This window comes from Manis pentadactyla, chromosome 4 (assembly GCF_030020395.1).
Source record: "Manis pentadactyla isolate mManPen7 chromosome 4, mManPen7.hap1, whole genome shotgun sequence".
Classification (NCBI taxonomy): Eukaryota; Metazoa; Chordata; class Mammalia; order Pholidota; family Manidae; genus Manis; species Manis pentadactyla.
In genome coordinates, this window is record NC_080022.1 from 15,135,239 (window position 1) to 15,154,760 (window position 19,522).

The 19,522-nt window shown below is 34.6% G+C and overlaps 1 protein-coding gene across 11 annotated transcripts in view; it reads right to left on the reverse strand.

The window, feature by feature from the left end:
* The window catches only part of EIF4G3 (eukaryotic translation initiation factor 4 gamma 3), a 406,522-nt gene that overhangs the window by 183,038 nt on the left and 203,962 nt on the right, over positions 1-19,522 (reverse strand). For 3 of the 11 annotated variants that reach the window (XM_057499809.1, XM_036914538.2, XM_036914534.2), the window contains exons 4-6: positions 13,966-14,061; positions 12,479-12,592; positions 8,963-8,995 (exon numbers count right to left, since the gene is read on the reverse strand). In XM_057499809.1, coding sequence (XP_057355792.1) covers positions 8,963-8,995; positions 12,479-12,592; positions 13,966-14,061 — 243 coding nt within the window. The remainder of the gene's footprint in view (positions 1-8,962; positions 8,996-12,478; positions 12,593-13,965; positions 14,062-19,522) is intronic. The other 8 variants (XM_057499810.1, XM_036914545.2, XM_036914543.2 and 5 more) reach the window with 3 other exon arrangements.

Genomic DNA, 19,522 nt, shown 5'->3' on the forward strand with positions numbered 1-19,522 from the left:
ATGTTAAGGTGCTTGCCCTCTATACCCATTTTGTCGAGAGTTTTTATCATGAATGGATTTTGAATTTTGTCAAATGCTTTTTCAGCATCTATGGAGATGATCATGTGGTTTTTGTCCTTCTTTTTGTTGATGTTGATGGATTTTCTAATGTTGTACCATCCTTGCACCCCTGGAATAAATTCCACTTGATCACGATGGATGATCTTTTTGATGTATTTTAGAATTCAGTTTGCTAATATTTCGTTGAGTTTTTTTGCATCTATGTTCATCAGGGATATTGGTGTGTCATTTTCTTTTTTTGTGGGGTCTTTGCCTGGTTTTGGTATTAGGAGTGATACTGGCCTTATAGAATGAGTTTGGAAGTATTCCCTCTTCTTCTACTCTTTGGAAAACTTTAAGGAGGATGGGTATTAGGTCTTCACTAAATGTTTTATAAAATTCAGCAGTGAAGCCATCTGGTCCAGGGGTTTTGTTCTTAGGTAGTTTTTTGATTACCAGTTCAATTTCGTTGCTGGTAATTGGTCTGCTCAGATTTTCTGTTTCTTCCTTGGTCAGCCTTGGAAGGTTGTATTTTTCTAGAAAGTTGTCCATTTCTTCTAGGTTGTCCCACTGTAGTTTTTTTTTCATCAAATTTTGTCGTAGTATTTACTGTCTGAAGAGATATGGTATATGATGGGGGTGGGGTGGAAAGGAAGAGGAAGCTAACCCATAAACTTGTGTAGAACAAGAAAAACGGGGAAATTTTCCCCACAATTTTACCAGTTTACTACATCTAAGTACTTTTCTTTCCATTATTTTCCAAGTGCTCTGCTAGGATTTTTAACCAGCCAGTTTAGAACAACTGAGGTTATATCTTATATAAGGAGGATTTTTAATAGCGTAAGACTTTTTTCTTCAGTGGTTCTGAAAAAACAAGTGTTTCTAATGATACTCCCAATATTAACATACAGCTGAGCCAGTAAAACACAAAATTTGTGGTTATGTGGACATAGGATAATTTCTTATAAACCAAGATTTCAGCTTTGTAGAAAAATGTATTCATATAGGCATGTTCAATAACAACAGTGGAAGATTTATACCTTGCTAGTATTTACTAGCTACCAGGTACCAGTCTAAACACTTTACATATATAGTATTAACTTCTCACAACAAGCTTCTAATGCAGCTACTACTTACTAACACCCCCATTCGACATACAGGAAAATGGACAGGGAAATTAAGTAACTTGCTAAAGGTCTCCCTCTGTAACTTAAACACAGGTTCTAAGTTTGTGCTTTTATCTATTACACACACTACCTCCCATGAAACTGAACACCCTAATATTTTCAAACAAGTTTCTTTAGTCAGAAGAAATCTTTCCTTTTCAAAAGCTGAAGGGATGTCCCAGGAACTTTATTCAGCTACCCTAATGGGTGGCATATCCCTCAACCATAATTGATTTCTGGTAAGAAAAATATTCATTAGTTACTATACAAAATTCATGTTTGTCTTTCAGGAAAATAAATTTCTCCTACCTGCACGACTATATTCTCTGTCTCCCCAAAAGTAATTGAAACTTGTTCACTTGCTTTTATATCCTTGGTACAACATTTAACAGACCTACTTTTACTGAACTTCACTGCACTAAGATTTTATCAGGACAGGCTATCTGGAGCTTATTTTTTCCCCTTAAAAAGTACATCATAGCTCTGTCTCCTCACAGCCCCCAACTCTCTCTTTCTCTCTCTCATACACAGACACACACACACACACACACACACACAGAATAGAGATTCTAAAATCTACAGAACTAGAAATGGTGCTATGGTTAGAAATGTAAAGAAATAAAAAGAGATTAATTCTCTTTGTTATACTCCCTCCTAACCACTCAATGGTAAATACAGAACTACACTTAACAGTGGTACAGTACATTAGGGTCCCTGGGTAGGTATGGCAGCAAACCACAGCTTACTGAAGGAACGTGTGAATATAAACGCACTTCCCCAAATTGCTTCAGTGCTTCTGAATCCCTTCTCCTCTCCACTCAATGATGAATTGTCACAGAAACCAAACTTTCCTGGATGCCAGGACAGTACAGGCCATTAGGCTAACCATATACCTAAAGACTGAATATGTTCTTGGGGTATATGACATGTTCTTGGGGTATAAAACTTTAGCAATTCAAGACAGTTCATTGTTAAATGGAGTTGTGACACTGCATAAGTCTTTCTTTTCACTGGCTCCAAATTTTTCTCTCTATATCATCTACTCTCTGGTCGAATGTCTATCCCTAAAATCTCATTAAAGTCAAATCCATCTTCACCATTAGTGATAAACCTCTATGTTATCTGAAGACTGCTATCATTACCAACTTTCATACCACTGTCTATTTTTTGTTCCAAGACAAACACCATCCTCTGACCTCTTGTTCCTTCAAGATTTTGAATTCCCTGGCCAGATTATTCTTTTCTCTCAATCTGCTCCCATTGCTCAAAATCTCACTAAATAGAGAACCAAACACAAATAGCCACATGGAGTCTGCCTGTAATGTACCTGGCCCTCACTCAATAAATACCTTATTGCTGAATGAAAGAGCAATATATCTCTCTTATTCTGGCCAACTATGAATCAAGGAAGGAACTCAACCACACTTCACGACTGACTGGTACTGAGTTGCAATCATTTAAAATTGTTACATCTTCTTTATACTTAATCTGGCAATAACAAGTCATGCTCTTCACTTGTGTATGTACTCTTAAGAGTTGTGTTTTGAGGCTCATGCAGTGAATCTTGTATTTTGTTCCTTTAAAAATTTATCTGGCTAATTTCAACCCATCATTTCAGACTGTACAGATATTTTTGGATTCTAGATATGTCATACAATGTCAAACTACATGACTCTCAGCAAATTTGAAAGGCATGTCATTAATCCAAGTCATAATAAAAATGCTGAAAAGGGCTAGAGATCAAGAAGAAAGGAACCCTGGCCAACAAAAGAATCAACTCCAAATTTGATTTTATCTATTTTAAGCCTCTTCTTTCAGTGGTCCACTAGTATGCCAGGAGAACAGCAAAGTGGCAGCTTCATTTGAGGTGGGTACTTTGGGAAGCTCCAAAGAAAGTTAGGATACATATAATAAAACAGAAGCTCATGATTAGGGTACTCATGATTGCTGACTTTCATAGAAACACTCTAGAAGCCAGAAGGAAAGCATTACCTCTCGGAAAATCCTACTGAAGAAGAAGTAATTATACCATTACCCAAAAGCTTCCCAGCCATTTAGCACTGGTAAATAAATGTTTTTTTGAAGATGTCAATTATATCATTTATCATGACTTCATTACCCTAAAATCATCAAGAGACAATAAGCTCACAATAATCAGAAATTGAAAACCACCCATTGATTATCAGCAACTAGAAAAATTATATTCAATCATATCAGTTCTTCCCACAGGGCAAAAAAATACTGAGTACTTATTAATTTGCAAAGCAATAAAAAACCATATTGAAAATATAATTGAGATCCCTAGCTTTAAATAGTTCAGCCTACTGGAAGGATAAACAGTTAAGATATGCAATTAAGAATTTTTTAGGCTAATATCTTTAACAAATTCTAAAATACTCCTGAGAAATGATAGTGCTACAATTTTCTGACAGGTTACAAAGGGATAAGCAATAAAGAGTATACATGATGGGATATCTTTATCAAACTGATATTCTGCTGACTTAAAACAATTCATAATAAAGGTTATTACATTCTAAATTGTATCTGTATTTTCCTGCATGTGGCCAGTATTACACAATTTAGGTTTCACTAAGAATTAGGAGATGTAAACCCTAGAGCTGAACTGTTCAATATGACAACCACTACCAATATTTGTTTACTTGAGTTAAAATTAAAATTTTAAATTTAGTTCTTCAGCCACCACACTGTACATTTCAAGTGCTCAATAGCCACATGTGACTAGTAGCTACTGTAGAGAACAGTACAGGTACAGAACATTTTCCTCATCACAGAAAGTTCTAGTAGACAGCGCTGCCTTAGAGAAGAATTATGTCAGATGGAGGAAAGAAACCCCTAAGGATTCTGTCAGTAACAAGAAGGGGTTCTGTCAGATCATAATATAGAGTCTGTGAAGTAAGCATACTTGTAGAACACTTCATTCATACATAAAAAGAGTTTGGAAAGGCTGGCTGCCTCACTGCTAGAAGAAATTGACACTTACCAAGGACCTATTATGTGCCAGGTGGGTACTTTAATTCTCACAGCACCCTTAGGTGCTGTAATTTTAACACTTCCCAATATTATATCATTTATGAGAATATTTTATCCATTTTTGCAGATAAGAAAACTGAGGTCCAAGGTTAGTTTGTAGTAAAGCTACTATAACTGAATCCCAGTTATGTTAACTCCCAACCTGTACTTTCCTCACTGTCTCTTACTACAACCCTACAACTCCTTATGAATAAGGCACCTGATAAAACTGGCCATCAATGACTTAATATAAAGCTCTGAAAAATCCAAGAATTCTAGTCACAAGAATGCATAGATGTTTGATCTAATTTCCTAGTAGTATCCCATTAAACTCTAATGTGCCAGATCTGGCTCTAGAGACAAGACCTAAGCCTTCATTTATTTTACTCTCCAAATCTTAAGAAACTGTCTAGAGCAAAACAAGTATTTCTCTACCAGGAACTAGGACCTCAAATGTAACAACACAATTTTAAGTACAGAAACCTTTAGGGGTCATAATGGACAGGGGAAAAAAAAAATCAACATAAGCCAGCTGTTTTTTTTCTTCTTAATCTTTTTGCAAAAAGATCCAAACTGCAAAAGGAAGGCATACACAGTTTCAATGCTTGCCACCAGATAGCATATTTCTTGATGCCAAATACTGTTAAGTTTTATGAAACTTATTACTTGTTTATACTAAATACAATTGCTTTGAATATGGCAATTATTCAGGATTTGTGAACACTATGTGAACTAAAATCACGTATCAACACACTGCAAAATGTTCTGTTCTATGAACACTTTTAAATGCCAATTCCCTAGTCTTTCTCCTAATGCAAAGACTACTCAGACATAGTGCATAAATAAAACTCGATCTCTCTTGTGAAACCCAAATGTAAATTAAGGACACAGGAACATAAGTAACTTTAAACCACAACTACACAAATTTCAAGGAGCAAAGACAATAAATTAACACAAATCAGAATCTATATTATTTCAAGTTATTTGTTTTAATTTTGAGTATATGTTCTGTTCTTTCAGTTTATAATTACCTTGGGGTTTTCAAGCATCAGAGTAAAAATAGTTGACATATTTCTAAAGCCAAGGGTGTTTTGTATATAAAATAAAATTATTAGGATGACTTCTCTCACCTTTGAAGAAAACTGTTAATCTAACCTAACCTGAAGCTCTCTTCAGGTTGTAAGATGCAAAAATAATAGAACATCTTTATTAATCTAAAGAATCCCTGCAAAGCCAAAAACTAACAGTACCAGGAAAGAGAAGTGGCTGACATATCCTAACTGGAGCATGGTATCCCTGACTTGAGAGACTCAAAAAAGAGCCTGCCTGGCCACACATAAAAATTTTCCAAGTGAAAGTAGTCCCAAGAAGCACAACCTATAGCAGTTTCTGGGTCCTATTAAACTAAAAATGTTTACTACCCAAAATCTTCTTTGTTTTATTTCAATTCAGAAAATTTCATTTTATAAAGAGAAAAATATATAGGTTCTAGTACTTAACTGGATTATGACGTTTTCTTTTCACACACAATAACCTCCAAATAGCTTACCTAAATAACTTTTTTCTCTGCCGTATTTACACAACCAATTGTTACTAAGCATTCACAAAGAAGTTGTATATTTCCACTGGATTTTAGAAACAACAATCATAGGAAACATCATGCAGCACCAAATTATTTTGTAAAAAACTACAATAATAATAGTAAGATCAAAACATGAAAGGATATGTGATCAGAAAAGGTTGAAGGAGAAATGATAAATCTATTCACTAATTCTAACTACTAGAGGCTAATTCTAACCCGTGAATTAATTCTTTCTGGCCAAAGCAAACAGCCTTAGATGAAAAAACTGTTTGTGTCTTGCAATTCAACTTTATTTTGTCTTAAGCACAACAAACCAAAAATATCCCAAGACATAGATGTTTTCCCTTCAAAAATATATTCTCTGTATACCACTCCATGTTTGTTTTTCACTGTTGCTTTCATTATGCAAGACTCTATGTCCTGTTTTGTATTATGAGCATCTCCTCCACAAATCTCTCAGGGATTAGGTCTCTCCCTGATTTTAAATCTAAGAAGAAGATCTAAACAGAGAATTCAGCCAGTGATTCTCAAATGGGAAATAGTTCTCCTCCATAGAGAGTATTTGGAAATGTATGAAGGTGTTCTTGTTTTGTTTTTTAATTGTCACTAGGGGAATTCTACTGGCATTTAGAGTCGAACGGTTGTTAAATGAACTGCAATTTACAGGGCAGTTCTTCATAACTGGTTGTCCCACGTGAAATGCCAAAACCTGTTTCATAGTGAAACAAAGCAAATGAACCCCTACATCCATGTATACAGAATAGTAAACCCTTCCTAACAATTTACTCTATGCCATACCACCACACTGGTTCAGTCACCTCCTGCTCAGCAATTCCACTTCAACCCCAATGCCCCTCCCCTCCTCTACTTCTCACAGGTAAACTGCCGCTGTCTGAGACAAGGTTATATATTTCCTTACTCACTTAAATTCTCTGTGTTATAATGAACAAATTTTAACTGGAATTTAGAAATGAAGAATGCCAGAGTGAAATGCTACCTGAAGCTTTTGTATCTAAAAGGAATGCTCTGGATTTATGCTGCATCTTCAGAACGTATCTTTAAGAACCAATGTCAGAATAATTATTATTCTTGCTAATGAGTAAGAAATAAATTTATACACATATATAGTTCTATTTTTTAATGGTTGAAAGATTTTGTAATTTCACAAGCATCATCATACAGATGACTGAAAGACCAATCTGCCAGTACTTTTTTGAGTCATATTACATGAAAAATGATTTCAGGACTAAAATAAACACAATTTTTCCCACAAAAATTTCTTATTTTTCTTTAGTTGTTGGAATTAAGGAAAGACAAAATGTATCACAAACTTTTAGGCTCAGAAAAAAGTTCAGAAACAGATTTTCCCAAAGCTATTTATAAAACTTAAATGCAACATCCCTATTTGAGGATCACTGCTACTGAACACAAGAAATAGAAACACTTCACCTTATACCAAGGAGCTCAGAAATATTTTTTCTGAATCAATGGCTTCTTTTACTCTCTTCTTGAACAGAGACCTCCTAGGTTTCTCTGTCAGGAGTATCTGGCTTGACAACCCCTGACTAAAATTTAAGCCTTGCCTCTATGGCCCATGACTGAATTTGTTAAAGACTTATAATCAATATTTTTACCTAAGGAGTTATCTTTTTTGCAAACAACCTGCTAATCACAATATTTGCATTATCTCATTTACTCTTCAAATCACTCTTGAAGTGGGTATTAATACTGTCCCCATGTATATATATGAGAAAACTGAGGGTAACAGCTCTAAATAACTTACCCAAAAACACTCATTTGATTAAGGACGACTCAAACCTAGACTAGGTCTAGCTGACATCAAAGTCTAAGATCTTAAAGTACTTTAGCAATACTATATCTAGATTCTAAAAAATACCCCTTAGTTTTACTTCTTTATCAAATCCAAAGAATTGCCATCTACTTCATACAGCCAACTCTGACTTCTCCTGCGAAGTGTCTTCAACACTTCAAAATTTGCTTGGCTTTACATCCTCTAAATTCAAAATACTATATTTTGAGAAATGGAGCCTTGTATGAAATCACTATTATTAGACAATGAACACCTTCAATTAAACAATATCCATTTACTCAGTAATAAAAATTCTAAATATGCTATCACAGGTAAACACTGATAGGTGGCATTTCTCTCACTTTATCAAACCAATTGTGTTGTATAATAATATTAAAAATAACTACCACCTAAACCACTGTTTAGTTTGTGTCAGGTGACTTAAGTATATTATCTCTAATGTAGAGGGTATTTATTCCCATTTTACATCTGAGGAAACTGAAGCTCAGAAAAAGATCTGTTTAACTCAGCTGGTTATACAGCAGAGCTGGTAATATGAACCCAGACTGTCAAGATTTTAAAGCTTAAGAGCTTTCTACTGTTGCAAGAGAAAATGTTTCAGAACATTCCATAAAAAGCTACTTGGGGCAAAAATCCCTGCAAGTCTTTTTCTTTCTCCCAAACTACCCCCTCTACTATATTCCTGCTAAATGAACTAGTGTTGGCATATACATTTTTAAAAATTTTAATTCAAGCAATTACTTCATTTAAAAGAACCAGTAGGCTAAAAATATTAAAATTAAATCTACTTTCTATGTATCCTATCAATAAAAATAATTCTATGCAGAAAATGAATGCATATTATTATTAATCAGTTTGTTATGAGGTCTAAGTTAATCACTGAGATTAAGAGGTTTTAGAAATACTAATGCTATTTTATACACATCAATATGAGTTACATCAGAATATTAACAGAAAACCCTTAGAATGTTGCCTGTTCCATTCATTTAATTTGAACTAAATACAGACATCTACAAAATCTGTGAGGGCTTAATCTAAAATTTTTCGAGGTTCTCTAAATTCAGAACAATTATTTTTGGGAAAAAACTATTATCCTAAAATTGTGCTATAAACAGAAGGAAATGGGTTTGTTAATAACACAATGCTTTGAAATTAGTGAAGGACAAAAAGAACTGAATTACAGTAGACTGAAGCTACTCTCTGAAGAGAGTGGTTTGAGTGGGTCCGAGGAATGGCAGCATTCTAAGAGTCAGCAGCTACTAAAGCCCCCACCTCCTAGCTAAGGGTGATAGTGAAGGGGCAAGCGTACAGTACCTGATGATGGGCAGGTCGAGGCCCCGCTGCAAACTGAGAAAAGGAGGGAAAACAAACACAAAAGGAAAGGCACAAAGAGTCAGAAACACCACAACAAAAACCAAAATGTCACACAATATGCCACAAGAAAATAAAACCCACAAGAAAAAAAAACACACAGTCAAAGCTTTGCTGCAGGACAGTGACAGACAGGTACTAAGATTCAACAGGTTAACATCACTACCAGGAATAGTTTGCTCTTTATCAGCTGGGAGAGAAACAGCTAAGCTGTTAGGCAGGTAAGGGTGTTTATCTGATAGAAATATGTTTAAAAAACAAAACAAAACAAACCTAAGAGCAAAAGTTTGAAACACTAAGTGATTATATTAAGACAAACATATGAAAAGTCAAGTAAGCTTATGCAACTGATACAGCTGGAGGGAATGAGAAATGCTCTTATATTTCAAAAAATATCCAGGAGGTAATTATAATGTCCAACAGGAAAAAAACAATGTAACAGGATTGATTTACTTTATTACTTAAATTGACTTAAGTTAAATGGGGTATCTCACACAGGAAATGGAAGTTTCAGTATCATCCTTTATTTCTTGGATTTAAGGATATTTTTATATATTATAAATATGTTTTATATATGTGTGCATATAAATATGTGCGTGTGTGTTTAAATGCAATTAACTAGTAAGTTTAATACCAGGCATGTCAAAGCAAACAGCTAGTAAAGAGTATCACCTCTAACATGATTAATCAAAGTGGTATTATTATAACCTTGAGAAGAAAAAAGAGTAAAAGAAGTCAAATTTCTTAGTTACTGTTTATGCACCACAGCACAACACTGTACATGTATACCTACTGCTCTCTGATACTGAGAATAAAGGCAAAAGAAAACATAAACTACTTAGCGAAATCACAGAGTACTTGAAAGTGGGTAATATATATTCTAACTCTTATTTTCCCTAGTTGCGAATGGAAGAAAAAGCTTTTTCACCCATAAAATTTTAAATCCTAAACCCCTAATATCATCAGAACAAAACTGGACTTCTAATGTGATTTTACTAAAAAGGACAGAGAAAATTATCCAGGCACATAGTGCCATGTACTGGCTGCTAACATATTGATTTTTGAAATGTTAACCATCCTCTTTAATAATGAAGATAAAATATTTAGAAAGCGGTTTTGAATGTAAACCATACAAGGCTATTATTTAATACATTTAAGGAGCTAAAAAATATATACATCTTTTGTTGTTTCATTTCCTATAGAGCCTTCCTTCTGTCAGCTCATCACTACAAGTGAATCAGACTGAAGATTAATTAACAATCCCTTGTACTCAGAATTTAAGTCACCTGCAATAGTATTTGTAAGAGATTTGGAATTATTTCCCCAACTGCCATTATTTCATATAAGTGATTTTCAAAAAACTGCAGTGGAGCACATGCTATAATGTAGGAGATGGGTACAGACAGCTCTATCAAGAATTCACCTTAGATGGTAAAATGTCACCTGTTGTTCAAATAATGAAAAGTGTCTTAACACATTTTGAAATTATTCAGTATAAATTAATGAGCTCTTGATGACCTTTATGATTAGGGTGTGTTAGGTCAGCCATTATTTACTAACCATTGTAGAACAGTTTTCCAGAATGACGATAATGGCAACTATACTTCTTGCAGAACTTTTTCTCTTCAAAGAAACTGAGGTCTTATATTTTCAGTTTTCCAATTATGAAAAGAAAACAGATCATACCTCTACTATGGACACCAAGTTTCAAGAATAGGCAATACCACCCAAGTGGTATGAAAGTAGGGGGTAGAAGTGAGATGTTTCTTCATAACACTTTTGAAGAAAATGGGAGAAAAGGGCTACGTTAAAAAACTAACCTGAGTACAGCAGTACCTGTCTTATCACTGTTCCACAGAAAGGTGCCATTTCTAAGGCTTAAAATAAAAGTTGAAACTTTACATTTTTGGGATGTTCCCATCAAAAGAGAACTTTCTAAGAGCAAGAGGAGTACCTTATAAAATTTTACATATATTTTTAAAAACCAACACAAGTTAGTGGGAAAGTACCCTAGTCTATTTTGCACTAGTCACCATTGGCTATTGAGTTTTTCATTTGGAATGACAATAGTCTTGATCCTATGGGTAACTGTAAGCAACAGAACAAACTGTAGTCGCTGCTGGCTCATATTAAAAATAGAAACCTTTGTTTCTTTGTTTTTTTAAAGAGGGGTCTTTAAGATGGTGAGGACTGTAGATATTAAGGAAAGCAGCCTTCTGTGAACTTGAATCCAATGTTAATTCCACCCACCCACCCACCCACTCTTCTGTGCACAGTTGGTAACTGGGCATGGCCAACATAAACACTGATGTAACCTTGGCACTTAGGACCACTAAATATAAAAATAACCAATGGTTACAGGTTACTGCAAAAGCCAAACTCTCCCCCTGCCCCAATTAAGCAAGCATTCAACAGCTTCACTATTTTGAAGGCTATTTAAAAATAAACTATTGTTTAAAGAGTTCCACAACAACAGAAAATGGAACAGAGAGGTACCTATCAGTGTTTTTTTTTACTTTCAAACAAGATTTTCAACAGTATGAATTTAACTAAGATACTAAGTATCATATGGAAATACAGGCATAGATAACCTGAGGGAGGGAGGGGGCCACTTGAAGCCAGTTGGATTGCAAAGGCAGCTGTCCAGGGAAGAACAGAAGAGCCTAAACTGTGCAATTGCCAATGGCCCATTAATGCAGAAATAGAATGGAGTAAGCTTTAGCTGCCCTACAAAGCCAAGGGAAGGGTCTCTTCCTTAGTGCAACAGCTTACCTCTCCTCACAAGCTGGCATAGCTGTGGGATGGATGAGACTAGACTATGGTATTTTGGGGTGTAAAAATAAAATGCAATCCTGCCAAATTTCATGTCCCAACTTCACCCTCCCAGCAGCAACACAAATGAAATAAAGAAAATTGGACCCAAAACAACAAGCAAGAGTAGTTTGGGGTCTGCTAGTCTTGCACTTGTTTTGGGGTATGTAATGGAATGTTATGTGTGTGGTTTTTAGTAATGGGAGTGGTAATGATCACTAGCAGAGCAGATGGCAAAAATTGCATAAAGGATAGTATCTGAAAAGTTTATGACCACAGAACAATGGCTGACAACTCTAGACAATTTCCCTCTTGATATTCAATTATAAAATGGAAAGAGGGAAAAAGAAACCTTGCAATTTATCTTTTAAAATCAAATTTATCTGAAAGGGATAACCCTCTTCAAGTTTAAAATAAAGAAAAATCTAAACCCCAAATTACTCCTATCTAATTCCCAATAGAGAAGACCACCCAATTTGTTATTCTTTCCCCCACTATGTCTGGCAGAAACTGCCATGATAGGTTAGATTTTGGAGAGGAAGCAATCAATGCATTTCTGTTCATCAGCCAATAAACGGATGTGGTCAGAAATAATTAGTGCCAAAGGCACCACTGCCTGCAAGAAGTACAGTTTGTTATATTGCTTACAATGCAGTATTTTATCCAGCCTCTTCCAGCCAAGGACCTGTAAACGGGAGTCTGTTCCAAAACCTTCCTCCTCTTCCAGTTGTCTGTGCAATGTATTGGCACTGTTCTGCTGGGCTGTCAAAAAAACTGGTTTAGAGATGCAGCTCTTCAGTCAGGTTTTGCGCCAGTTCTAATCAAGTCAATTTAAATCTTCTTTTTTCCCAATAATTATAAAAAGGGAGAGGGGGTAGAGAAGACCATAGAATTCTTTGCAATAAGAGCTTACCATAATGTTCCATGTTTAATGATTAGAACTGGGGCCTATCTAAATTAATCTTGTGAGATCTCAGGCTCACTCCAAGTAGTCAACTGTCCACATCCCCAAACCACTCTGAGAACAAAACTTGCATCAGACATCTTGTTGACCATTTCAGCAAGAAAAGAGACAAGCAAACAGGCAACTAGGACCAAAGTCCCACCTCTTTAGAATGGTTCTTCCACCCCACAGGGAGAACCAGAACCTAAGAACAGGTATTAGAGAGAGGGCAATAAGGAAAAGAAAGGTAGGAAGAGGGCAGGTAAGAAAGAGATTACATTTTGGTACAGTCTATGCTTTCCTAGTTCTTCAAGCATTTCTTTCATACATTTCAACATTTCTAAATTCATGCATAAAACCAAGTGAGTAGAAACTAATGCAATGAAACATTCCTATCCTACAGGCAAAAAGCAGGGGTAGGGAACCAAAAGAAGATCCCCATATTCTGAGGAAAACACAGAGCTGAGGTTAAGATAGGGATGTGAGATACAATGTGAGGTGTTACAGAAGCACCTTCTAGCAAAAACTAAACATGCAGGGCAGGAAATGACGTTTTAAGGAATGGACAGCTGAAACCACTGTATACTTTTGTGAAAGAGAAGGATGAACTTTGAGTAAATTCTCAGTCTTTACAACACTTATTGCAATCCATGTAAAGGATGAGCAAAGAGGATGATAGCATTTGCAGTTATATGACAATTTATTTACTATCTAAAGAAATGAACACACCACTGGTGTTTGTCATGCATGTGTCCACACTGTCATATGGTCAGAACTGATCTAGTGACACTGATCCAGAAGTCTTACTTCCCAAGCCACTGCAATTTGAGAGTCTAATTAATGAAATGTAATTTACTTTTAACATCATTGTGCTTTTATCCTTTTCCTGAATTCTGAACGTGCAACAAATTAAAGCTGAAATGAAGTGAACCTGAATGCAATCAGAAATTTCTTAAAATTCATGCCGCAGAAAAGTAAAAGATAAAAAGCTCTACTTCTTTTTCTTAATAAATTTAAATTATCCCTATAGAAAAGATCTGAAAATGCAATGTGAACCAATATTAATAATAATGAATTGTCTGCAGAATGCATTTCCAAAATTGAGTAAAAATATTAGCCAAAGGAATCCAAGCTACTATAAACACAAACTTAGGTGAAGAATATTGTCTAGAACAGATTTCTGCTTACTTACCGGAGAACGGGTCTGAGGCTGTGAATTCATTGTCTGAGGGGCTTGAGGGTATACCAACGTGGTTGGACCTGCATTCTGTCCAGAGGGATAAGGGGTCTGTCAAAGAATGGCAAGAACAATATTGTGTTTTGAATAAATATGGGATGGTTACACAAAGTGTTTAAAAAAAGTTTACAGAAGTGTTCATTAATGTAGTTTACAGCTCTTTTTTAAAACTTATCTTTACTACAGTATTCAGCAATTCAGAATCAGTGCAGAACTTTTTTTAGAGATTACCATAATCCTCCTGATAAGGACACATCTACAACCCAATATCTAGGTACATTTATTTGATAAAATGAGTACAAAGAGCACTCACTGTCAATTCATCAGTTTCTGAAATGGACAGCACATACCACAAACAAACATGGCTGAGAACTTGTTACTGCTGTGGTAAGCTTTTCAAAGTACCCATAAAGCAAAGATAGCCATTGAGGATGATATCCCAGAACCAAATTAGCAGTTCACTCAGTTAACTGCTATATTAGTGCTGTTCTCTTCTACTTCTTACACCTTAATCCTTTTATATGACCCCATAAAAAATCGATAAAGAACTTTAGGTAAAAGCCTGGAATAAGTAGTAATATAATATGTGCTAACTTATCATAGGTTTTCTGAAAGTAAGAACATAAGCATCTCATTATGAATCCATGTTAAATGCTACAGACTAATGTACTATGTGCTAACGATTTCACAAAAAGAAAATACTTGTAACATGTTTAAAATGAAATGCTAGCAAAACAATGGACACAGAATCACAGGACTTGAGATTCAAATCCTGAGAACTGCCCCTTACTGTTGTTAGCTGGGGCAAGTAATTTATCTTTCCCACGTATGTAAAAAGAAATAACACACCTACCTCACATGGTAGTTGCTAAGATTAAATAAAGTCAGTTACTGCATAACCACCTTTAGTTACCACAGCACCAATTTTACAAATGAGGAAATCAAGGGTCAGAAGATTTCAGTGTCTTATACAAGTTAATTAAGTAAATAGTATGTCTAGAAAGTATTCTAACTTTGCTTGAAAAAAAAATGTTTCTACAACTTTTGTCATTTGTTGACTATTTAATGGAAGTTTAACCTGGATTACCAACTTAAAGCAAATGTTTGAAAATATTAATTCTAACTTTCAAATAACCAAAACAGACAAAATTAATGAAAAAAATTACAGTTGCATATTAGATACAGAGGATACTCTGCAGTCTTTCAACATGGTAACCTTATAGCCATCTCTGTAACTGACATGAAGATTCCACATCAGGTTGATTTCCTTTTGCACTTAAGTTCTACAGTATCTGGCCACAGATTGAAAAACATGGTGGCAAGTATCTCAGACCTATCAGATAGGTGATAATTGTATCAAGTATGACAGTTATTCAGAGGTTTCTCATCAAAGATTATTTCTGGTACTGTTTCAGACACAAAGTTTATATGTATGTATCACATCCAAACTCTGGAGGTCTGGAAGTTTGACTATTTCACTTAAGAAAGAGCAGTGACTGGACTTCTTATTGACTCTGGCTGCAATCAAATTTGACAAGTATTTTATCAATTCTATGACAACACTGTATACAGGTGTAAAATATAGCATGAATTTCATTTTTTATTAAAGAAAGTCATTATCAAGTGTTAAGAAAGTCATTCTTGGTGGTGAGGCTCTTTGGTCTTAGAAAATCTTGATACTTCATCCTCAACATTTAGTTGGTGGCACATTAAAGCATAACCTTGTGGCTGTCAAGATACTAAGTTCAACATTGAGAAGTACCGCTTGTAAAATATATAGAGAGAAATGTTATCTCTTCCTACACTTTAAAAAGTTACGTGAGAACTTTGCCCTCTCATAGCTAGTGTGCTACAGAAAGGAAGAGTAGCCCATTTTTTTTCATAGAAGATGCTAAAAGTACACATTATGGCCAAATGTAAACTTATTCAATATTTTCACTAAATATCTTCAACACAGGAGCCATACAAACCAAAACACAACACACTGAAAAAGCAGTACATGAATTAGCATTCAGGCACAAGTTCTTTTGTTCAGTAACACCTTCCTCGCCACACATATAGCTGGTACTTTGTCAATATTAAGACTGTATCACTGCACTCAAAGTAATTATTAATAGAGTAAAGAATTTATTTTCCTTTAGCTTGGAATTACTATTTTAAACAGGCGAAAAATAATCAAGTATTACTTCTTATATTCAAATTGCATGTATGCCAAGAACTGATTCATACTCTTTCTACATAACTGAATTTCACTAAATGCAAAGCATAATAGCTGATGGCCGCCATACATGGATGTGAGTCCTCTTTCACACTGTATGTTATTATTAGCAACATGGGATTTTTTTTGATTATTCATTTGATTTTTATACTTGATTTATATGTGAATCCCACATTTCTTGCTTATTTCTTTTTTAATAAAATGCTGAAGTGGTAGGTAGATGCAAGATAAAGGTAGAAAACATAATTTAGTACTGTAAGAGGGCAAATGTAGATGATCAGGTCTGTGCCTGTAGACTAAGTATTAATCCAAGCTAGACAAGGGCAACAAAACATCCACAGATGCAGAAGATTTCTCTCAGAACAGGGGGTGGTGAGGTTCTAAGCCTCACCTCTGTTGATCCCCAATTTCTCACCTGATGGCCCCCCTGCGACTATGCCTGTGCAACATAGGATTTTAATAAGGGCACTGATAAAGGAATTTTGCCAATAGCTCACCCAGCTTTCTCTCAGATCATTTTTCCATTCTTTGTAGATGGTTTTAGAAATTGCTTAGGGATAATGTGATTTGTACTTGTTATTGTTGAAAGGAGAGGAACTGTGAAGGATACCTCTATGCTTTTTATCAATTCTCTGCATTAATGACATGATTAATCAAGTTTACTGATTAAGTTATTCTAGAATATACTTGCTGAATATACTATTATGCTTCATTGAAAAATATTGCAAAAGGGTGAATAAAAACACTCTACAAACATGTTCGTAACATCAAATGTATAGGAACTAGGAATAGATCAATGGAGTAGCATTTCTATAGTAGTCATAGATTTTGTTTGCACTTTCCCTTCACAGATAACTTCAAAATTATCACAAAAATTTACTTCTCCAAGGGAACTAAGGAGCATTATAATTGGCACACATAATACAGGTAGGTCACGGGGAAGGCAGTATAGCACAGAGAAGACAAGTAATGACTCTATAGCATCTTACTACACTGATGGACTGTGACTGCAGTGGGGTGTTGGGGGGGACTTGATAATATGGGTGAATTTAGCAACCACAATATTGCTCATGTGAAACCTTTGTAAGATTGTATATCGATGATACCTTAAAAAAATTTACTTCTCCAAGGACATATATATGAATATTTTATATTTAAACTGTAACCCAGTTCATTGCCCATGTTTACAATAGTTATAGACTTACATTCTAATTTTCATCATTACTTTTATGTTTCAATGAACCCTCCTGAGTCACTGATCCCTCAGTATTAACTGGGGAGATAAGAACATAACAGTAACAATAAAAACTAGCAAATGGTATTAACTGACAAACTGTTAACAGAATGCCAGTGAAGACAAGCCAATCAACACATTCCTTGTGATGCACACATAACCTTTAACTCCATAATTATTATTTAAACAATTTGGACAATTAAAGATAGAAATCTGAGGGTGAATTCCATTATAAGATAAAACACATTAACACAACACCTTAGGTGCAGATGTGATGGTTTTCAAAACATGAGTATGTGAAAAAAATTAACAAGGACTTTCAATTTTTACAATACAATGCAATGGACTTAAGCCAACAAAAATAATTATAACAGAAAACATTTATGCAGCTCTTACTATGTTTCAGGCACTATTTTGAGCACTTCACATATAACTCACAGATGCAAGATTATTTCTCCTGTTTTGAGACTCTTCTTCACCTTAAATACTGTCATAAAGACTAGATTAAATATTGTGTAGGTGTACATGCACACACACAAACCTCATTGAAAAATTAAGTTGCCACAACCTTTCAAAGAGCTATTAGGTAATAGTTACCAAATCCTAAATAAGCTTATCCCTTTGACTCCACAATTCCATTTCAAGCAATTCATCCCTACAGATAATGTTCATAATGTCAAAATCAATAAATAAATAAAACATTCTAAATTTCCATTTATTTATAGGTGTGAGGTGAATGGTTCCTATATCAAGTCAATGAGAGAACATGTGTAATCTTTAAAAAGAATTAAATAATTTCACACACACTGTCATGAAAAGATACCTCTAACACTAAGTGACAAAAGCAAATTACAGAACTGTTAAGTATAAAAGCACCCTGTTAATGTAGTTTTTTTAAATATGTGAATACAGACAGTATGCTCACAAACATATAAAGATAAGATCTCTTAGGAAGGTAGGTAGCAAACAATGTTGGCTACTTCAGAGGAATGGGAATTGGAAGAGGCATATAGGATACAACTTGCAGGTTTTATTTATACACTTCGGTATTACGTGCTTTTCTCTTTTCAAGGATCAAAAAGAGTACTTTTATAATAAAAACATAATAAAGATAACCTCTTTTAGATTTCCTTTCATATGATAGTAAAAAGCAAAACAAACCAGAAAAATCCAGCTGGAGGTTTGTACTTTACAAAGTTCTAAATATTTTTGGAACACAAATGAAATGTCACCTCATAAATCACAATGAAAATTAAGTCAGTAACAGTTATTGAAATCTAACATAAAGAAGAATACTATGCTGTGGGCTATGTGCGTAAATTAGGTGAGGATATATGGTTGCTCGTTTTTTTAACTTTCAAGAAGTTTACAATTTAATCAATAGATAGATAGGATATAAAATGCATGCTTAGCCATAAAGTATAATCTTTTGCAGTCATTAAAAAAGACAGAGGAAGATTTAATAATATGGAATGAATGCTATGGAGAGAGACTATTGCAATAAGCACAGATATATACAAAATGTACTGGTAGCATTTCAAAGCAGTAGGAAAATACCGGAATTACTTAATAAATTATGTTGGGATGACTTGATAATCATTTATGGGAAAAGATGGATGATATGCTCTCAACTCATGGTACCAAAAAAATTCCTGATCAATTAAAACTGTTGGAATGTAAAATATGAAACTGTTAAGGTGCTAGAGGCAAATCTATTTCTATCATCTTAGAGCTGGGAATACCTTTTCATATCCGAATAAAATGACTACCAACAGATATACCAATAATTTTTAAAAATAGACCATTACTATAAATTTATTAAAGTTCTTAATTTTGCTTTAAATTTTTTCTTTATATGTGTGTACATATATGTGTTCCTTCATTCTTATTACTAGCTATTATAGGATATAATAGTGAGAAACTCTTCTATCAGACAAATAAATGTTTGACAGTTAAATCTAGCTAGAGAAACAATAGTATCTTAAAGTCTAGATCAGTACTTTGAACAGGCTGGCATCCACAATGCTTCTAAGCACCTTCAACTTCTTGAAAATTGTCTT